Source organism: Macaca fascicularis, chromosome 15 (assembly GCF_037993035.2).
Source record: "Macaca fascicularis isolate 582-1 chromosome 15, T2T-MFA8v1.1".
NCBI lineage: Eukaryota > Metazoa > Chordata > Mammalia > Primates > Cercopithecidae > Macaca > Macaca fascicularis.
The window spans coordinates 57,615,198-57,638,245 of record NC_088389.1 but is presented as its reverse complement, the minus strand read 5'-3'; the positions used below and the strand labels follow the sequence as shown (position 1 = coordinate 57,638,245).

The 23,048-nt window shown below is 41.5% G+C and overlaps 1 protein-coding gene across 1 annotated transcript in view; it reads left to right on the top strand.

Annotated features, from left to right (window-relative positions):
* Positions 1-951: 951 nt before the first annotated feature.
* Positions 952-23,048, top strand: part of TMEFF1 (transmembrane protein with EGF like and two follistatin like domains 1) — a 100,510-nt gene continuing 78,413 nt past the window's right edge. The window contains exon 1 of the mRNA XM_005581179.5: positions 952-1,578. Within this exon, the coding sequence (XP_005581236.3) occupies positions 1,377-1,578 (202 nt within the window). The 5' untranslated portion in view covers positions 952-1,376. The remainder of the gene's footprint in view (positions 1,579-23,048) is intronic.

Genomic DNA, 23,048 nt, shown 5'->3' with positions numbered 1-23,048 from the left:
TATATTAAGTGTATGGTCTCATATTTGCACTAAAGACATTTTTCCTAATGTGGCTTTGTTTTTGGTGGCTTTTCACACATTTCTTAATTTTATAAATCAAATTGATCAGTTTCTCAATGAGACTGAAAATTCCTTCTGGGGTGGGAGGCAATATAATAGAATGAAAAAGGCAGAGGACTTTCACAGAATTCAGTCCATGATGTTAGTACCTATGTCTGGGTATCACCTAGCAGGATGTGGTAGGAAGAGCACTGGACTGGGAGTCAGATCACTAGGCCTCTCTGGGTCCCTACTTCCTCATCTGTAGAATGGAGCTAAGAATGAAAACTCCCTCCGAGGCCTGTAAAAAAATAATTGAAGAGAATGCACATAAAGAGCTTTCACCAGGCCTTGTATATTAGAAAATCCTCTCTAAATCTCAGCTATTGTTAGGGGGAGAGGGCAATACAAACTTTGGAAAACTATTTTCAACTCAGTTGTATGTGAGTCTATGGGAATGAGGTGGGAATGAGGAACCTAGAAATGTAACCATTCATCCAACATCTTTTGAGAACTACATGGCTAGAGTCAAAACTTGGGTTCCCATCCTGGTCCTGCCCATTTCTTGGTATGCGACCTTGGACATGTCACCTTTACCTCTTCCGTGACTCAGTTTCTTCACCTAAAAACTATTATAGATATATGACAGACCACCTGCCCTCATTCCCAGCCTTGCTGCTGGGCGAACGAAACGCTTCAAAAACGCTCACAAAGGGCAGCAAACAAGTCTATTACGGTGCTGCCTACCGCCGAGGGGTGGCCGCAACCCCGTCCCCCGCGCCCCTGCCCTGCCGCAGGAACAATAGCTCCCCTGGAGGCGGCGCCGGCCGCGGCCGGGGGCGGAGCCCTCGGCGCGGGAGCTGGGGGTGTGCGCGGGGCGGGGTCGCAGCCACCCCTCCCGCCGGCGGCTCCGTCACGCGCCCCTCACCGGGCGGGCCGGGGTCTTTGTGACGCGGTGGCAACGGCCACGGACACAAAGGGAAGGCGAGGAGGCAAGCGAGGGGCTGGGCCTGCCTCCGGCCCGCGACCCCCGCCCGCCGCGCTAGCGCTTGCTCGCTCCCCTCGCCGCGGTCTCCCTCACGCCGGCTCGCACCCTCGCGCGCACCCTCGCGCGCCCGCGACCCTCGCACGCGCCCGGACCCACCGACTCCGTCCCGAGCGCCGCGGGCCCGGGCCTGGCGGGTGCTGCGGATGGGGCGGGGATGCTGAGGGGCTGCTCCACGGCTCAGCGGCGCGGCTGCTAGGAGGCGCCGAGGCAGCGGCGGGGCTCTGGGCGCGCGGCTGGATGCCCCCGGCCTGTGGCTCCCTGCGCTTCCCGCCGTCCAGGGGCGCCAGCCATGGGCGCCGCGGCCGCTGAGGCGCCGCTCCGGCTGCCTGCCGCGCCTCCCCTCGCCTTCTGCTGCTACACGTCGGTGCTTCTGCTCTTCGCCTTCTCTCTGCCCGGGAGCCGCGCGTCCAACCAGCCCCCGGGTGGTGGCGGCGGCGGCGGCGGCGGCGGGGACTGTCCCGGCGGCAAAGGCAAGAGCATCAACTGCTCAGGTAGGACCGGTCGGAGCCGGCCCTAGGTCTCCCCACCCCTCCGTTGCCGCCTCCCTCCTGATCCCCGCGGTCGGCCGGGCTGGGAAAGACCCCGTCGTGGGGGTCCCAGGGACCTGGGCCCGAGGGTGAGCGAGGGCGGAGGGCAGGGCGCGAGCGTGCGGTGTGGCTTGGGGACCGGCGCTGGGGATGGGAGTGGCCGTGGGTGCGTCCGAGTGTGTCGAGTGGCTGGGCGAGGGCGGCCCGGCGTGTGAGGAGGCGGTGGGGCAGGGGCCGGCGAGGCTGAGCGGCCAGCAGGGGCTCCTGGTGTGGTCGTGGGTGTGCTCGCGGGAGCGCGTGTTTGTGTTGTGAAGGCTCAGGGGAGGGAGGGCGGCCCCAGGCAGGGATCTGTGTGTGTGCGGAGTGCGGTGGGTGGGAGACGGCGAGGGGCTGGGCGGGGTGAGGGCAGGGAAGTGACCATGTGCTGATGTGCTGGGGAGGTTCTTCCTTAAGGTACTGGGGTCTCGGGGGTGGGGGTCGTGTAGATAAAGGGAACCGGTTGCCTTGAGGACGCGGGTTGGCGATGCAGAGTGACCGTCTGTGTGTGTGTGTGTGTGTGTGTGTGTGCGTGCGCGCGCGCGGGTGTGTGTTCTTTGGGTTCTGAGATGGGATCTGGGGGCTTCGAGTGACCTCGGCTCTGTGGATAAGAGCAGGGAAAGTCCCAGGGCCCGGGAAGTGACCCTGTGTTTTTGTGTGTTGTGTGTGTGTGAAACCTGGGGCTCAGTCACCCTGGGGTATGCATTGAAGAGGAGGGATGGGTGTGCTGTAGCGAACCCCATTTGTGTTTTTTCAAAGGGGAGGGGGCTTGGGAGTCATCACCCTACAAATCCTGTGTAGGGTTTGGGTGTAGAAAGAGGAAATTAGGTCTCAGGGAATGCCCTTGTGTAGCAAGGTGTAAACCTGGGTTATTAAAGTGGTGTGGAAAGAGAGAATTGGGTCCCAGGGAAGATGCCGTGCCTGTATGTGTGTGTTTTGCGGGAGAGCCTGGATATTGGCAGCCGCGGGAGCAAGGGAGTGACCTCTCCCCTCTCTCCAAGGCCGATTGCCCCCACACAGCTGTTGGAAACAAAGAGCTTGCTGGGGCTTTAATGGATAACACTGGGGAGAGGGTCCCAGCAGTAAAGTTCCCTCTTCATTTCTAAAGGGGTCCCAGAGGCGCTCAAGGGTTATGGCCCTGGGGCAAAGACAGGCATTCAGGTCTCATTTTTTGATTGGGGGGGATCTTCTTGGAGCTGGCCTAGCTGGTGATCATAAGCCACATCCTTGCTAACTTGCCCTTTTATCAATTCTGGTGCCTTCTCTTGTCTTCTTTAAACCAAGGCGGAGTAGGGGGAGGAAGGAGGAACATAAGGCCACTGGGAATCTGCCGGGCAACCTTTGTACCTTTGGGCTCTTGAAGGGGCATTATTTCTGGAAGAGTGAGGAAGGAGCAAGAGGAGCTCAGCGCAGATGCTTATGCTACCCTAAATGAAGCGAGCCTTTGGCCTGCTGTTTAGGTTTGAAGGCCTTACATCTTTTAATAATTTTCATATGGTAATGTTTTATGAGGGGAAGGGCAGTTTTGAGCACAGTAAACAATAGCATGTCCATTAAAAACATTTCCATCCGTGAAAAAACTTTTCCTTTATTTTTCTGATGTTGAACGGGATATGGGGTAATGCTTCATTACATAATCACACTTTAAGAATAAAAACCAGTTGTATATTAGAGTGCCTTTTTATGTAACAAATATTAATTATCAATCTTGTAAGTGATCACACCATGTTAATATTTTTCCAGTAATGTGTCCCGGGTATTTGTTTTTGATAAGCTAATTTGTTCTTAGGAAAATATAATGTATGTTGATGGGATGTTTTTGTGTATGCTTTCTAACTTGCATAGTTCAAGTTTTAAGAAAGGAAATAAAAGAAATAGAGGGTTGGATACCCTTGAGGATGTGGGTTGGCGATGCAGAGCGACTGTGTGTGTGTGTGTGTGTGTATGTGTGTTTTCTTTGGGTTCTGAGATGGAATGTAGGGGCTTGGAGTGACCTGGAGTATGGGCAGGGAAAGTCCCGGGGCCCGAGAAGTGAACCTGTGTTTTTGTGTGGTGTGTGTGAAGCCTGGGGCTCAGTCAGTCACCCTGGGGTACTCTGCATTGAAGAGGAGGGGTGGGTGCCACGTGGTGTGGGAAAAAGGGGACTGATCTAGGGGTCATGGCCCTTGTTAAGCAGCTGTGTAATTTGGGGCAAGTTACTTAATTTCTCTTAGTTTCCTTTCTTTTTAAAAAAGAGACTTGGATTTAGTAATATCTGAGTGTTCTTTTAAGCATATTTATCACTGATATAAATGTCAATAAATTAAGCTGATCAAATAAAATGTTTCCTAGCAGTAAGATTTACTTGAATAAATGGGTCTAAAGCTAGAGTTTTAACTAAATGATACTTGTAGATTCTTGTAACTTTTTAGGATGAAGATTTGGGAACAATTCATATGGAAAAAATTTTTTTTTAGTTGCTAAATTTGAGAACCATAGTAATACAGTCTGGACACACACATCCATTAATGCAGCTCGAAATTGTGCATAGTTTTTTTAGTAGCTTTTATTATCTAGGTATCCCCACACAAACTGAAGTTTGCTTAGTCAGGTTTTTTTTATTTTTTTGAGACAGAGTCTCACTCTGTCACCCAGGTTAGAGTGCAGTGGCGTGATCCTGGCCGACTGCAACCTCTGGCTCCTGGGTTCAAGTGATTCTCCTGCCTCAGCCTCCTGAGTAGCTGGGACTACAGGCGCACGCTCCACCACCACGCCCGGCTAATTTTTTTTGTATTTTTGGTAGGGATGGGGTTTCACCATGTTGACCAGGCTGATCTTGAACTCCTGACCTCAAGTGATCCACCCACCTCAGCCTCCCAAAGTGTTGGGATTACAGGTGTGAGCCAATGCGCCTGGCCTATTTCAGTTTTAAAACTAAATGCAGCCCTCGATTCCCTGTAGATATTCATTTTTGGTTTTGGACCATCATTTCAGCCTACTGTAACCTTTCTGGAGCTGATTCGGTCAGGTTGTGTGTGTTGGGTCACTGACAGGTTTTTTTCACTTGCAAACGTGAAGAGCAGTTCTATGGCTTCATTAAACTAATAGAAGTTGTCTAGATTGTGAAAAAGGGTGGAACCCTGCGACATACTACTGGAGACTTTCTACCAACTTGGTTGATGTTGTTACATTAGTCAACCACATGTTCAACTAGCTATGCATCCTGTTAGTTGAATTTAACAGATTTTCGAGCTTCTGCTGTTCAACATTTTCCCATTTTGTTCACTAGCCTATTATTTAAAAGATTCTTTCAGATTGTCTTGTTAGATTGTTATGTATATGTATCATCCTGTCATCCTCCCTTTTTCCATTTTAGTAATCCTGTTAAATAAAAAGCACATGTTGTATAGCCTGCCTTAATAAAGAGCTGATGGTGTCTTTCTTATTTTACTGTATTCGAAAACTTATTTATCCATTTTGGAATTTTTCAGCAGTTACATGGCAGGTTTACCCATAGATGTTTTTCTGGATCTGCATTCTGCCTTTTTTTTTTTTTTTTTTTGAGACAGAGTCTTGCTCTGTTGCCCAGGCTGGAGTGCAGTGTTATGATCTTGGCTCACTGTAACCTCTGCCTCCCAGGTTCAAGCAATTCTCCTGCCTCAGCCTCCTGAGTAGCTGGGACTACAGGCGCACGCCACCACGCCCAGCTAATTGTTTGTATTTTAGTAGAGACAGGGTTTCACTATGTTGCCCATTCTGGTCTTGAACTCCTGAGCTCAGGCAATCCGCCTACCTCGGCCTTCCAAACTGCTAGGATTACATGGATGAACCACTGCGCCCGGCCTGCATTTCCCCTTTTTTTCAAATTTGAGGATGTGTTTATTTTTATTTATTTTATTTCTGTTCTTCTGGCACCTTGTCAAGGTAGCTTAGATAATTAGTGGTAGTTTTTAAGGCAGATGTAAAAGTTTTTTCAGTATCATGGAGTGTGAGTGGTTTGGATCAGAGAGCATATTCTTTTGAAGTAGCTCTGTATTCTGTTACTGTCCCCTATCCGTGCCACTTACCTTAGAAGTTGATTTCCTTTTATCAGATTTCTGACCTCCCTAGCTTGAAGATCATGTTCCTTGATGAAGATGAAGCATAGGGAATTGGCCCTGTCGTCTCTTGATATTGCATATTCCCTAAGCAGTGGGCCTTTGGTTTATCTCTTCTTGTTCTCAAGACTTTTTTGTTTGTTTGTTTGAGACAGGGTCTTATTCCTGTTGCCCAGGCTGGCGTGTAGTGGCGCAATTTTAGCTTACTGCAGGCTGCAACTTTTTGGGCTCAGGTGATTCTCAGCCTCCTGAGTAGTTGGGACTACAGGTGCATGCCAGCACACTTGGCTAATTTTTTGTGTTTTTAGTAGAGACAGGGCTTCGCCATGATGCTCAGGCTGGAACAAGAGTTTTTTTGTTGTCATCTTGCCCCAGTTCTCCACTCATTCTGGACTTTAGACTTACTGTGATTAAAAGAAAAACTTTGATATTATATCTTTTTTATTTATGCTTTTTTAAAAAGCTAACTTACCAGAAAGTTCCTAGTTATCCAAAGAGAAAAAAAGCTTGGAAATACATGATATATGTGAAGAAAGATAAACTTGAATTCAGGAGACCAGGTAACCTTAGACTGACCTTTTTTTTGTTTTCCATTTGTAACATGAATATGATGATAGTCCTTTTTGGCTCTAGGGTATTTGAGAAGAACAAATGAGGCTAACCATGTGGGGCATTTCTAGTTTAGGGAATATGGTTAAAGAGGTAGAAGAACATATTGAGAGATCAGTTAGTGGCATTTGGTGATAGATATAAGGTGGAGAATTTGAAATGGGTTTTAACTAGAAGTGGGTCCTCTGGATTGTTATATGGTGGTAGGAATGGTATTAATGGGTGATATAAATGGCAGATTATGAGACATGCCTTATTTATGTCAATTCAGGATTCTTGGGAATAAAAAGTGAGTTTTTCTGATTAATGGGGAATCTCAGGCAGGGCTTTTTTCTTCTAGATCCCTGGTGTGTAAAATGTGGATGGATAATAATTAATTTAGCAAACCTTGATTGAGTACTGCATAGTGTAATCTAATATACTGGCTGTTAAGGGTAATATATGAGAAGGATTCCCTGCTTTCAAGGGCCTTATAATCTTACAGAGGTGGTTAGCCTTTTACAGATATATACAGTGGAAGTTTCTTTTTACCACATCTGGGCTTGCTTCCCCCCCACATTCCCCATCAATAAGCATTTATTGAGCACGAACAAGATAGGATTTTCAAAAGGTGTACAGTTAAGTGGATTTGTATGGATTCACAAAATTTTACAACTGTCACCACTCTGTAATTCCAGAAAGTTTTCGTCATCCCAAAAAGCAACCCCATACCTATTAACAGTCATTCCACATTCCTCATGTCCCCTGTCCCTGGTTACTATTAATCTACTTTCTGTCTCTATGGATTTGCCTATTCTAGATATGCATGCAAATGGAGTCATATGAGGTGTGTTCTTTTGTGTCTGGCTTCTTTCCCTTAGCATAATGTTTTCAGTGTTCATCTATGTTGTAGTGTGTATCAGAACTTCATTCCTTTTTATGGCCAAATGATAGTCATTGTATGGATAAACCACATTTTGCATATCCATTTCTCTACTGATGGGTATTTGAGTTGTTTTTACTTTTTGGTTGCTATGGATAATGCTGCTGTTGCATTCATGGACAAGTTTTTGTGTGGACACATGTTTTCAGTTCTGTTGTGTATGTATCTAGGAGTGGAATTGCTTGGTCATATGGTAACTCTGTGTTTCACGTTTTGAGGAATTAGCAAATGGTTTTCCAAAGTGGCTGCACCATTTTATATTTCTACCAGCAATGTTTGAAGATTCTAATTTCTCCAACATCTTCTCCAACACTTGCTATTGTCTGTCTGATTTTGGCTATCCTAGTGGGTGTGAAGTTCTGTATCAATGTCCTTTTTATTTATATTTTCCTAATGACTATTGATATTAAGCATATTTTAATGAATATATTGGCTATCTGTATATCTTCTTTGGAGAAATATCTATTCAGATCCTTTGCTGGGCTTGATTTTGGCATCTTGGAGTAATCATTCCCTTAGTAAATCATACTAATCAATTCCCACAGCAGGCACACAGATGCTCAAATGCTAAGTTAGCTTTCGTCGTTTGTGTATCATTTGATTTTTCTGCTTACTAAGCAAGAGTCAGTTGTATTTGTTTTAAAACTTACTGATACGAGTGGTAATTATGAGTATAATTTAATAAATATTACTCAAATCAATGAAATAAAGATTACAAAAAGCTGTTTTTACGGAATGCTTTGAAAAGACTTGATAAAGACAAGAAGCTGAAAGAATTGCCCTGAATGAATTAAATTATGGTCAAGACAACTGAAACAGAATGGAGAAACCCTGTAACTTTTGGAAGGATTTCGCAGAAAACATTGCAAGTATTTTTAAGCCCCTGTTCTACTTAAAGGAAAGGAAAACGGACATTGTAGTTCTAATGGATTATGGGTGTGATTTATCCAAGGAAGTGGGGAACTGCCATTGACAGACTTATACTCAAAAAAAAGGTCTTGGTGGTACATTGGGAAATGAATGTATAATTATGTATTTAAGACTAAAATGGCTAAAATAGGTATTATTTTAAATGGTTTCTGCCTTAACTGACTTTTTTGATTAATAGATCAATGATCACTCTTGTATATGTTTGAAAAGAGGATTTCCACTGTACAAGGTGCCCTAAGGAAGATACAGATACGGTGTCATGGGAATGAATAATTTCTGATTTGTAGTAATCAAAACTGGTTTCCTGGAGTAAGTGGCACTTGAGCTGGGCTGTATGGGGAGAGAACATCACCTGGAAACATCAGACACACTTTTGCCTGAGGCCTTTGCTGTTGATGTTCCTTGGGCTTGGAATCTTCTTGTCCCAGTTCCTACAGGTGTTTGCTCTAATGTCACCTTCAGTGGTGCCTTAAGTTACAGCCTTCTCCACCCTCCATCCACAATGTCTTTCTCACACCGTAACCTTCCTTCATGCTTTTCCTTGCTCCAGAACACCTTTTCCTGTGTGACATACTGTATATTTTACTTGTTTTCTGTCTGTATGTAGCTCTGTGAAGGCAGAGATTTTTGTCTGTTTTATTTACCACTGTAGTGACAGTGCCCAGATTGGTGTCTGGTACAAAGTTAGATGCCCATTACATATTTATTAGTGGAATAGATTAATGGCTGAATGAACATAGAAGCTGAACATAGATGAATGAACATAGAATACCTCTTAAAAAGGGTATTCTAGGCTGAAGGAATAGCTTTAGGAAAGGCACAAAGGTGGAAAAGTGAAGGGAGTCTTTTCGAAATACTAAGTTGCGGGGATTAAGGCAGGAGATTATGCCACCACATTAAGGTCTTCAAGGCCCATCTGCAGGTTTGGCATTTGGTTCAAAGACATCAAGAAGCTTTTAAAGGGTTTGAGTGACATTGTGGTTTTAGAAAGCAAAGTCTGAAATTGGTGAAGATGGAATGGAGAGGGGAGGAGACTGGGGGTACGATGAAAGATAACAGTAGAAATTGGAAGAATTGAGAGGACTTGTTTAACCTGCACAGGTTTTTTGTTTGTTTTAATTGTTGTTGTTTTTTGAGAGGGAGTCTAGCTCTGTTGCCAGGCTGGAGTGCGTTGGTGTGATCTCCACTCACTGCAACCTCCACCTCCCAGGTTCAAGCGATTCTCCTGCCTCAGCCTCCTGAGTTGTTGGGACCACAGGTGCGTGCCACCACACCCAGCTGATTTTTGTATTTTTAGTAGAGACAGGGTTTCACCATGTTGGCCAGGATGGTTTAGATCTCTTGACCTCGTGATCTGCCTGCCTCGGCCTCCCAAAGTGCTGGAATTATAGGCATGAGCCACTGCATCCAGCCTAGTCTGCACAGTTTCTTTAAAAAGTTACATTGGTTCTTAGCCATTAAAAATCTGGAGGTTTCACTTGACAGTCTATTTTTCTGCCTACTCTTCTTCTTCCTTCTTCCTTCTTCCTCTTCCTCTTCTTCTTCTTCTTCGACAGAATCTTGCTCTGTTGCCCAGGCTGGAGTGTAATGGCTCGATCTTGGCTCACTGCAACCTCCACCTCCCATGTTCAAGCGATTCACCTGCCTCAGCCTGCAGAGTAGCTGGGATTACAGGTGCACACCACCACACCTGGCTAATTTTTGAATTTTTAGTAGAGACGGGTTTTCGCCATGTTGGCCAGGCTGGTCTTGAACTCCTGACCTCAAGTGATTTGCCCGCCTTGGCCTCCCAAAGTGCTGAGATTACAGGCATGAGCCATCACTTCTGGCCTGCATTCTCTTCTAAACTTGGAGGCACTGTCAACATTGGACTTTTATTTCCACATTGCGAAGTCAGTCAGTGCTGTCTAGTGAGGCATGAGCTCTTTACTTTGCCCAGTTCTCAACCAGCCAGCCTCTTTTATTGATCTTTTTCTGCCTAACCTTCTGGATCTCCTCCTATAGATGGTGGAGTGAATTGTGATGCTCTTTGAGATGGAGAGCCTGTCTGGAGGAGAGTCAAAATTGGTATATATTCCCTCATTCCTATTATTCATAATTACACGGTTGGATGGGAGACTGTATTTCTCCAGTGCCTAGTTCTTCTGGTCTGAACTCCTCTCCTGCCTGTACTCCTTGTAACTTCCACTGTATTGTTCTTCTTTTTAACTCTTTCCTTGAATCCATTTCCTCCTTCTTTGTATTTGAAACCTACCCTGCTATCTCTGATTATACCATTGTCCTTGAAACACTATCTGATGTTTTTATGTCTATTTTTTCTTTTATTAATTTTATCCCTTAAACTTTCCCTTTTCTCTCTTTCTAAATTCTTTAGGTGGATATAGATCATGATGTTTCTTTAACTCCATTGACATTTATGATAAAATTTCTCTCATCATTGTGAAACACATGAGTTTATATATGTTACAGATGTATTGTTTCATGATTTTGCATTATGGGCCAAGAATGTGTTATATGGAATCTCTGGGTTTTCATATTAAAACTAGGTGTGGCCAGGCGCGGCAGCTCATGCCTGTAATCCCAGCACTTTGGGAGGCCGAGGTGGGTGGATCACCTGAGGTCAGGAGTTGGAGACCGGCCTGGCCAACATGACAAAAACCAGTCTCGACTAAAAATACAAAAATTAGCCGGACATGGTGGCGCATGTCTGTAATCCCAGCTACTCAGGATGCTGAGGCAGGAGAATCACAGGAACCTGGGAAGTGGAGGTTGTAGTCAGCCAAGATCACACCATTCCATTCCAGCCTGGGCAACAAGAGAGAAACAACATCTCAGAAAACAAACAAACAAACAAGGTGTATCTTTGTATCCTAGTATGAAAACAAATTTTGTGAAAGACTCATATCCAGAAGAGTTATTTCCTTGACTTCTCAGTCTCCATGTTATATTAACTATTAGTTTTACTTAAGTTTATTTTTATATAATTTCAAACTTAGAAAAATGTAATAGTATACCCAGATTCCCCAATTCAGATTTTACCACATTTGCCTTAAATCTCTCTTTCTGTATCTATTTTTTCTCTATCATCTGTCTGTCTTTTTTTTTTTTTCCCCTGAACTTGGCTCTGTCAAGTTGGCCCCTACCAAGGGGAGAGGGTTAATTTATGTTTTATATTAGTTCCATACTTTACATTTTTTGTTTTGTCATCTCCTCTTAATTAAATAGTAAAACTTCGGCTTATAATGATAGGTTTATTTTTCACAGTTTTTCAGTTTTTCTTATATTTTTGTTATTCTATGTAAGGCATATACATTGAACATTGTCTTGTATCATAATTTGTTGTACTTTTTACCTTTGTATAGAGTAGATTTCAAGTATCTCCTAAAGTTATCATAGGACCCGACCTTTTCTGGATTTGTGTTTATATTTTAGTTTTTAAGTGTTGGGATTTGTCTCCCAATAGAGTTATAGATCATTCTGCTTTCAGTTTCTTTCAACTCATTTACATTAAATTAAGTAATTGATATCTGTGCCCCTCCATCATCATCTTTTTTCTAAAGTGCACAATCCAGTGTTTTTGACTATAGTCACAAGGTTGTGGAACATTTTCATCTCCCTCAAAAGGAACTTTACTTTTTTTTTTTTTTTTTTTTTTTTGAGACAGAGTCTCTCTCTGTTGCCCAGGCTGGAATGCAATGGCGTGATCTTGGCTCACTGCAACCTCTGCCTCCCGGGTTCAAGCGATTCTCCCTGCCTCAGCCTCTCGAGTAGCTGGGATTACAAGTGCCTGCCACCATGCCCAGCTAATTTTTTTATTTTTAGTAGAGACGGGGTTTTGCTATGTTGCCCGGCTGGTCTTGAACTTCTGACCTCAGGTGATCTGCCTGCTTCAGCCTCCCAAAGTGTTGGGATTACAGGCGTGAACCACCGAGCCTGGCCAAGGAACTTGACATTCTTTAGCAGTCACTCCCCAATCCCCACCTCTCCTCATCCGGCCCTAGGCAACCACTGACCTACTATGTTTTTTTTTTTTTTTTGAAACAGAGTCTCTATTGTCCAGGCTGGAGTACAGTGATGCAATCTTGGCTCACTGCAACCTCCGCCTCCCCAGTTCAAGAGATTCTTGTGCCTCAGCATGAGATTCAGATGCCTGTCACCGTGCCTGGCTAATTTTGTATTTTTAATAGAGACAAGATTTCACCATGTTGGCCAGGCCAAGTTCGTCTCAAACTCCTGACCTCAGGTGATCTGCCTGTCTCGGCCTCCCCAAATGTTGGGATTACAGGCGTAAGCCACCAACCCTGGCCAGGATTTACTATCTTTTGCTGTAGATTTGTCTATTCTGGATATTTCATATAAATGGAATCATACAATATGACCTTTTATAATTGGCTTCTTTCACTTAGCATGATGTTTTTAAGGTTGATCCATGTTGTAGGATGTATCAGAATTTCATTCCTTTTTGTGACTGAATAATATTTCAATATATATTTGAATATATAATTCATAATAATACCACATTTTGTTTATCCATTTAACATCCATTCATCTCTTGATAGACATTTTTGTTGTTTTTACTTTTTCACTATTATGAATAATGCCACCATGGATATTCATGTACAAGCTTTTGTGTAAACACGTGGTTTCATATCTCTTGGGTGTATATATTCCACCTAGGAGTGGAATTGCTAGGTCAAGTGGTAACTCTATGTTTAACATTTTGAAGATTTGCCAAACTGCTGTAAATGGTTGCAGCATTTTACATTTTCATCAGCTGTGTGTGAACATTCCATTTTCCACATCCTCACCAACCTTTGTTGTCTTTTTTGTTATAACTAACCATCTTCATTTAAGTTCCTATTTGTTATCCTTCATTTTCCCTATATATGTGGTTTCTTTAATGGAATTTAAATTCTCAGTTTCTTTTAAGCTGGATTGGGAGATAACTTCAACCCATTTATCCCCCTTCATTTTTTACATTGTTAGAAAGCTTGTTTTAACTTAACTATTTTCTTTATTCATATTATTATGTTATTGGCTTCTTAGGAGCTTGGCATACTTCTCATGTACTTGGAAATTCTATGCTTAAATCTTAAAATTCTCTCCTTATATGCTTTTAGTTTATTAGGTGACTTAATTTATTATAAATCTTTTGCTACTATTCAATTTCATTTATTTTTAAAAAGTATCATTTATTTTCCATGGCTCAGTAGCTTTGTCATTTTTTTCAGAAGTCATTTAAGGTTCTAAAAGTTCTTAACATATTCTTGTACCTTTAAAGACTTTGGCAGGTTATTATATTTTCAACCACAGCTCAATTTCTCTCATTTTTGTGCAGATATTGAGTCTGTCTTTTCCAGGGATTAAAAAAGGGAAAAGCCCACACCTTTTTTTCTTTGTTATAAAAGCAGTATATAGTCTGTGTAGAAAATTTGAGAAATATGGAAAAATATGAGGAGGAAATCTGTGATAATTGCCATTCTCTTCTTTAATCTCAGTGTTTATGCTAAATCATTTCATTTTTCATCAGAAAGATTTTGAACTTTTTTTTTTGTTTTGTTTTTGAGACAGAGTTTCACTCTTTTTTCCCAGGCTGGAGTACAATGACGTGATCTCGGCTGACTGCAGCCTCTGCATCCTCGGTTCAAATGATTCTCCTGCCTCAGCCTCCTGAGTAGCTGGGATTACAGGCGCATGCCACCATGCCCAGCTAATTTTGTATTTTCAGTAGAGATGGGGTTTCACTATGTTGGCCAGGCTGGTCTTGAACCCCTGACCTCAGGTGATCAGCCTGCCTCAGCCTCCCAAAGTGCTGGGATTACAGGCGTGAGCCACAGCGCCTGGCCTGAACTTTAAAAAAAATATTCATGTTGTTTTGCTTTGCATTTTCTGTTGATACTGGAGCCACTGTTGTTCAGAGGTCAGATCTCCTTTTGGGATATTTTATTTTTATTTTTTGAGACAGGGTGTCTCTCTGTTGTCAAGGCTGACGTGCAGTGGCATGATGGCTCACTGCAGTCTTGACCTCCCAGGCTCAATTGATCCTCCTACCTCAGCCTCCTGAGTAGCTGAGACCACAGTCATGTACCACCACGTCCAGCTAATTTTTTAAAGTTATCTTTTGTAGTTACGGAGTCTCCCTGTGTTGCCTAGGCTGTTCTTGAACTCCTGGGCTCACGTGATACTCCTGCCTCAGCCTCTCAAAGTATAGGCATGAGCCACTGTGCCTGGCTAGGGATTTTTAAGTTCAGTTTATTTTTGCCTTGTCAGCTTTCATTTAATATTGTTTTGCACGTGAAACTAAACTGCTGATACTGCTGTGTCAATTCTGTTGTTTATAGCCCAGTTGATGATTCTTTATTGTTCACAAGTCAGCTCAATCTTTTAGTGTCCTATATTTGTTTTCTATAGCTTTTTTCCTTCTCTTTATTTTATTATTTTTTTAAATTTAATTTTTATTTATTAGTATTTTTTGAGACAGGGTCTCACTCTGTCGCCCAGGTTGGAGTACAGTGGCACCTCTGCCTCCCGGGTTCAGGCAATTCTTGTGCTTCAGCCACCTGAGTAGCTGGAATTACAGGTGCCTGTCACCACATCTGGCTAATTTTCTTTTGTATTTTTAGTAGAGACAGGGTTTCACTATGTTTGCTAGGCTGGTCTCGAATCCCTGGCCTCAGGTGATCCGCCTGCCTTGGTTTCCCACAGTGCTGGGATTACAGGCTTGAGCCACTGTGCCCAGCCTCCTTCTCTCTCTAAAGTGGTTTGAGGTGTTTTCTAGGTGGTACACTTGTGTTTACCATTGTTTACTTCAAGCTTATACCATAAGAACATCCAAATTCCCATTTATTTAGACCTAGTTTTTTTTTAAAAAATTATTCAGTGTTTTACAACAAAATTTGTCAGGGTTTCTGGTTATGGTAGTGTCTTTTTAAGTTTGTTTTTGGTGGTTTCAGCCAAAGAGTAACAGTCAGTCTTCTTCATAGTTTGCAGTGTTCTTTTGTAAGGATCTCTTATAACCATTGGAATCCTATAAGGGACTATTATACTCTTTTTTTTTTTTTTTTTTAAATTCTGAGAAACTGGGATTCTCAGATTTAGCACTTGGCCAAGATCATATAGTTACTTTTACTTAATCAAATAAGTGGAACCCGAAGTGTGGAACCTTTCTAATGCACCAGAATTTTGTGAAGTCTTTAAAAAATTCTCTTTTTAAAATCATTAATACCAGGTTTTTCAGTGCCAGTATGCAAGTTGTTGTATAGATTTTTGTCTTTGTGGGTGATTTTGCTGGGTTCTGGCTACCTCCTATTGTACTTAGTGTTGGAGACACTAAGGGATAGTGGTTAGAAATAGAACCAGAGGACAGGGTTCTTGTGTTTGGATTATTGATTTAAAAAATAGTTTAATGAAGGAAATGTATTGAATATACCTGCAAAATCTTATATATGTAAGCAGGTATATGTTTCAAAATAATGGGAGTAAAACTGTGTGTATGGTTTTACAATGTGTGTGTGTGTTTTTCCACAATAGGTCTTGTTGTCTTTTCATATCACTACGTGTGTTTCTACCAATGTCTGTATAGTATTATGACAATAATTTAATTCCCAAAAGATGGGCACTGAGGTTGTTTTCCACTTTGGTTTTACAGAAAATGCTGACTTTAACAATCTTGGACATGGGTTTTTATATGTTTTTCTTTTATATCTGTTATAATTTCCTGGAAATGTTGGATAAAAGGATAAAGACAATTAAAATGGCAATACATATGGACACATGAGAGATCGTGCCACTGTGTACTTCCACAGTTTGTTTGAGTGCTCATTTTTCTATGCCTTCTCCAGAACTGGTGCTAATAAAAAACAATAGTGGCTTACACTTAATAGAGTACTTATGATGTGTATTATTATTTTGCTCTGAGTGCTTTCTATACCTTTAATCCTCCATCAGAATTTTGAGATAGGTACTGTTATTGTCCCCATTTTGTAGATGAAGAAATGGAGGCACAAGTGGTAAATTACTAAGCTCACACAACTGTGATAAGTGGTAGAGCTGGGATGCTGAACAAGGTGGTCTGATGCCAGGGTGTGCCTCTTAAAAAGCATATTATAATGCCTGTTTATAATTTTTTTATTTTGATTTTTCCAAAATTTAGCATGATTTATATGATTTAAAAATTTTTATTTTTTATTGAGATAATTTTCATAATGTAAAATTCAGCATGTTAAAGTATATAATTCAGTGGTTTTCGTACATTTACTGTATTGTACAATGATCATCACTATCTACCATCTGATTATAGAATATTTCTATCACCCCAGAAAGTTTCTACCTTTTAACAGTCAGTCCCACTACTCCCCGCCCCCATCCCCTGGTAACCACATAGAGACTTTCTCTGTGGATTTATTTATTTTGGATGTTTCATATAAATAGAATAATACAACGTGTAGCCTTTTGCGCCTGACCTCTTTCTTTTAACATAATATTTTCTTTTCCTTTTTCTTTTTTTTGGAGACAAGATCTCTGTTCCCAGGCTGGAGTGTGGTGGTGCAATCACAGCTCACTGCAGCCTTGACCTCCGGCTCAAGTGATTCTCCTATCTCAGTCCGCCAGTAGCTGAGACTACAGGCATGCGCCACCATGCCCGGGGAATTTTTGCATGGGGCTTTCACCATGTTGCCCAGACTGATCTCGAACTCCTGGGCTGAAGCAATCTTCCTGCCTTGGCCTCCCAAAGTGTTGGGATTACAGGCACGAGGCACTGCACCCTGCCTGCATAATTTTCAAGGTTCTTATATACTGTAGCATGTAATTGCTTTATCTGATTTTAAAAATCATACAAATTTGTTGTAAAACTCAATTCAGAAAAATACAGAATAATGAAGAAGGTTTAAATTCTACCAAGAGATAACTGTGGTTCCTATTTTGGTGAGTGTACCTTCCAGATTTTTAAAATAGGCATTAAAAAAGTTTGTGTTACATACATTTTAAAAAGTCTGCCTTTAAATGTGTCATGTCAGGAAATATAGAGATTTTTCATCATTAATTTTAATAACTGCACCATAACAGATTCAGGTTATGGTTTGCCAAGCTAGTGTCAGAACCCCAGAGATCAGAAACATCCGTGAGGGAGAGAATGTCACAACCATGACATCTTTGGCTAGGACTGGCGAGGCCTGGAAAGACCCTGGGGGCCTTAAACACTCAACTTTGGACCCAGGCCTTTTCTTCCATCTGATCTTGCAGTAGTTGTTCTCCCTGTCACCTTGCCTGGAGAGTCCTGATACAGGCATTTAGAATTGAAGTAGGCAGCGGGGGAAGATTGCAGGAGTGGGGGTGGAGGATTGACAGGAGCAAAGTGTGGTTTAACAGGGTAGTTGGCAGTAGTATGCAAAATGGAATGAAAAATATCAGAGTCAGATGATTGTGTGGCATATGTGAAATTTCTTTCATTAAGTATAGCTTAGAGAAGTTTTAGCTATCTCTGCAGTTGATGCTTTTTAATATTAATGTAAACTGCTTTTGGTTTTGTATCATATAATATTAGGTAAAGTTTATTTTTCCTCCTCATATCTTTATACTAGAAGATAACTAATGTGATTAGTAAACAAGTTGAAGAGGATTTAATTTCTAATTCTTCTGATTTTCTTGGACTTGAAGTCAACAATTGCTAAATCTATTGCTTGATTTTATACCCTGAAATGTATTCTCAGTGATTTGTGTCATTAGAGGTGCCCCTTACATTGGTTGGGAGTTGAAGTCGTATCTGGGAAAAGAAAAAAAGTGAATCTTTGTTGTATAACTACTTGTTCTAGGCATGATTGCCTTTGCATACATTATCTAATCATTACAATATCAAGGGAAAGTATTATTCTAAAAGGAGGACTACCACGTGAACTTGGCCCTTCCTGATCTTGAAACTTATGCTTTGCGTGTGGTGTAGCAAACTGTCTCTGGGGTTGTCTTTGAAATCACATTGAGGTTTTCTTTTTTTTTTTCCCCGTTAAATAATAACCAATATAGAAAATTGAAAAGGGGAGCAATCACTCATTGTTCAACTGCTGTAACAGGTTACTGTTACCGGTTTTGTTTATTCCTGGCTGGATTATCTTATATGTATGGGTGTGTGTGTGTGTGTGTGTGTGTGTGTGTGTGTGTGTGTGTGTGTGTGTGTGTTTGAAATGAGTTTCACTATATTGTCCTGGCTGATCTTCAACTCCTGGTCTTTCTGCTTCAGCCTCCAAAGTAGCTGGGACTAAAAGCCTGCATCACAGTTCCTGGCAGGTTTTTCATATAAAATCATAGTCTATGTGTATAGTTTTGTGGTCTGCATTTTCACTTTAACATTCATAAGCTTATTTCCGTATTATATAATATACATCTTTAAATAGCTTTATAATATTCCATAGTTGTACCATACTATTTCCTGGTGTGCAGTATTTTAAATATTTTAATATTTTAAATGTTTCTGCTATTTTCAGTAGAGAGATCATGGAATTGTTTTGTAGGCAGGTGGGTACAGGTTCAAGAACAAACTGGGCTTGTTCTGGGAGTGAAACCATCCAGCAGGGTCCTGTCAGATTGGATTGGTTTGCTTTTCTGAAAAAGGGCAGATTTCTCCAAATACTACTGACATCTAGACAGTCAGTATAAACTCATGAAAATTTTTTTTAAAGGACAGGACAAAGTGAAAAGTTTGAACATGTTCTGTGGGGAGTCAATACAGAATCCACTAGAGATAACTAAAGTTTTCTACATGTTAATAAGGCCTTAGGGAACATTAATTTATAGGACTTTCCCCAGCAATGCTCTGAAGACTGGAAATAGCACTAGCAAAAACAGATGACATGGCTTTGATATGGTTGGGAAAACTAGGTTTGAAGACTCGAAGTGGTGGGTGTGAATGTGAATACTGCCAGAGAATGAACAAAATGAGATGACACATGGGATGGTTGAAGGCAGAACATTTACTATACAGTAGGGATCCTTTTGTCTTGGTCCCACAATAATTTGGTAGTTATTTGGTTAATTGGGGAAGTTATTTAAAGTAGGGAGTCACAAAAATGATTCATAAATGCATGTAACGTTTTATTTTAACATATACATATTTATTAAATATTTTGAAAGAGGGCCCATACTTTTTCTTTGAGAATGGTTTCCTCTTTGCTCTGTATCCCAGGCTGGAGTGCAGTGGCACAGTCTCACTCACTGCTACCTCTGCCTCCCAGGCCCCAGTTCAAGCAATTCTCCTGCCTCAGCCTCCCGAGTAGCTGGGATTACAGGCACGTGCCACCGTGCCCAGCTAATTTTTGTATTTTTAGTAGAGACGGGGTTTCATCATGTTGGCCAGGCTGGTCTTGAACTCCTGACCTCGCGATCTACCCACCTCGGCCTCCCAAAGTGTTGGGATTACAGGCGTGAGCCACCGCGCCCGGCCTCCTCTTTCTTGAACAAACCACTTGTATAATGCATTGATTACAAATTGCAGTTTTAATCCCTTTAAAAAGGAAGCTAAAGACCTGTGGATGCAGAATTCTAAGTGCAACTGTAGGTTTTTTAAAAAAGTAGCTCACCTTATTCAAGTCTTTCAATTTAGTTTTCATAGAAGTAATTTATTTTCACTCATATGAAATGTTGAAATCACATAATTGTAGTAACAACTACATAGGCTGGGTAACTGACTCTTGAAGCACAAGAACAGCTACCCTGGTTGGAGCTAAAGTGCTCATGGATGTTCTAGAGAGGGTCTAGTAGCCTTGAGAATTCATTGTGCCATAGGCATTGTTCTGTAGGTTTTATAGAGAATGCTACACTTCGGTTAATCTGGAGAGTTGATTAAGTTGGAGATACGTTCTAAGAGTGTTATTGACACAGATTGGGCAATAGGAGAAGGAAAAAGGAGTGGGTAAATTAAAAGAGGTCAGAAAATTGAGGGGATAATGAAGACTGTTTGGCTACAAGGGGAGGCCAGAAGTATCAACTGTTCTAGAAAGGTCTTGAAAAGGATTGGAGGACTTAAGAAAAAAGCCATTGGAACTGAGGTTGCTTTGGTCTTGAAGAAGAAGAGTTGCTATAGGAAGAAGGAGGAAGTGAGGCCTGCTGGAGGTTAAGGTGCTATTAAAGGAGGGGGATTTAACATAAACTTGGAATCAATATATTTAAGTCCCTCTATTGAAATGGAGAATAGCTGTGGCAGTGTGTTGAGATCTTTTGAGACTGCCGATTATTTGACTAGTTTTCCTTATAGTGATTGTGTCAGAGAATTAGATGAAAAGTCTTTGCTTTCCCTTTACTGTAGTTTTCAACTGGGGATAATTTTGCCCCTCCCCCTCGACCCCCCACCCCCACGTCCCAGGACGTGGTGAGACAATTTTGGTTGTCAGAGCTGGTGTGGTCCTACTGGCATCTAGTGGGCAGAGGTCAGGGCTGTTGCTAAACAACCTCCAGTGTACAGGATATTCCCTACAACAAAGAATTATCTGGTTCCAAATGTCACTGGTGCCTAGATTGAGAAACCCTGATTTCTATTGTAACATCTAATGAAGTTTATTTCCTTTTGGCTCTCCATGAGTGTTAGCTAACTCATAAGATCCCCAGAACTACCTTCTTTTTAGTGGAAGGGTGGTAGAAAAGTCATATCATTCTGGAAGGCTGCTGGATCTCATTTTGAGTCAGAGCCTGAACCTAGTTGTTAATGCCAGAAGTTGGGAATTTGGGCAGCTCAGGTTCATAGAAAGCAGAGTTTCTGCCACTAGTGTGTATTGTTTCTGAGCTTTGAAATGTTAATGAAATTCTCGAGACAAGTTGTACATTTTGAGAATTGTGGGACAGATTTAAAACAAGAGCAAAATATTTTGTTTTGAGCAACTCTTATGAGTGTTTCTTTGTGTAAAACATTTCTCTTTGGAGAATTGATTTTTGAGGGCCTTAGTAATGGCTCATCCATTTTACTGAATTTTCATTTTGGTTTCAGGAAGGCAGGTGCATAATCATCATAATCATTGACAGGTAGTAGAGTGTCCTCTTGATGCCTGGTACTGTACAGAATACTTGAAAAGAAGGAGCATTCAGAAGATGATCCCAAAATAGATTCCTTCTGTATTGGGTTTAAGCTAAGGCAGTGATTCTGTTCTCAAATTTGTTAGGAATCAGCTGGGTGTGGTGGCTCAGGCCTGTAATCCTAGCACTTTGGGAGGCTGAGGTGGGCAGATGGCTTGAGCCCAAGAATTCAAGATCAGTCTGGGCAACATGGTGGACCCCGTCTCTACAAAAAATACAAAAATTAGCTGGGCATGGCAGTGTACGCCTGTGGCCCCCAGCTACTCAGAAGGCTGAGGCCCAGCTACTTGGGAGACTGCGGTGGGAGAATCACTTGAGGCCAGGAGGCAGAGGTTGCAGTGAGCCATGTTCATACCACTGCACTCCAGCCTGGGAAGCAGAGTGAGACCTTGTCTTAAAAAAAAAAAAAATTGTGAGGAGTCAGAACACCAGCAAGTCGTGGGTCTCTTGATAAATTAATCTTATCATATGGTCTCTGATGTAGCACAAAAGTTTTTAAGACCATTCTTAGAAATATTTATCTTATTAAATTTACACACAGTCGTTCTATTGGGAATTATGTTTAACTGCATGTATCAGTGGTGTGACCAGTGGTGGCTTGTATGATAAGGGCTTTTTAAAAAATGTATTCATTTATATACATTATTTTCTGTAATGGTAAGTCTGGAAAGAGGAGATCCACAGGAGGTATGGTGATTTCATGATTCTTCCATCTTACTGTCTTGCTCCTGGTCTTTGTGCTGTGTCATCTTTTGGCTGCTGCAACTTTAGGCAACAGGTTTGCTCTCCAGTCAAGGGAAAAAAAAGAGGAAGAATGAAGGAGAAAGGGACAGTACCTACATATGAGCACAGATTGAGGGAGGCCGAGAAATATATGTTATTTAGTTGGGTACCTTGTTTCCCTGAACAAAATTGGAGTTCTCTTACTAAGTAAGAAGGAGAGAATAGATCAAAGGTAGGCGTTAGCAGTGACTGCCACAACTACAAAACAATTTAAAATGTCCATTCATGAGCTTGTGACGTTCATGACCTGACCTATGTTCTCATGAAACGTTGTTGGAATATTTGTATTAGTATTCCTTACCTATTTGTTGAACATACTTTTACTGCTAGCCAGCAAAATATCTGAAATCATCTGATGTTAGTTGATAGCCAGCAACAAATCTGAAATAATCTGATATTGAAGGTTTAAGAAACATAAAGGAAAAAACCCCTTAAAAATGAGAACAGTTTTTTTTGTTGATTTTTTTCCTTTGCAAATGAGAAAATTTCATATTTGATTTTAATGAAGGTACACTAGTCCAGGACACCAGTGTTCCTTTGAGGAACATGGTTTTGGAACCACTGATACTAATATTGTTTGTGTGTACTATGAAATTACTTTCTCTCTACTTTCACTTACATTGTTTTCCTACATAAAAACATTCTCTTTTCTTTTCTGTCTTTTAGTATTACTCATATGTTTTGGGCAATTAGAACATTCTTTATTTAAAATATCTTCTCCAAATTCTTTATTATGATCCTATATTAGCTTTATTATGATAAAAAAGCCTTATTATTTTTTCAAGGTCAATACAAGTCTTGTTTTTTCTGACACTACACCCTATGCTTCAAATCCAGTTTTGTCCCCTACCTCTTGAACTCCTACAGCAGTCATAAACTGTATGACACATTTATCCCCTTAATTATAGACTGTATTGAATTCATCACTAATTCTTGCATATATTAGCAAGATCATTCCCTGTTACATTTTTTTCCTGTGTGTCCAAAATTCTTAGCATAGTATTAAGTACCTAGTAGATGCT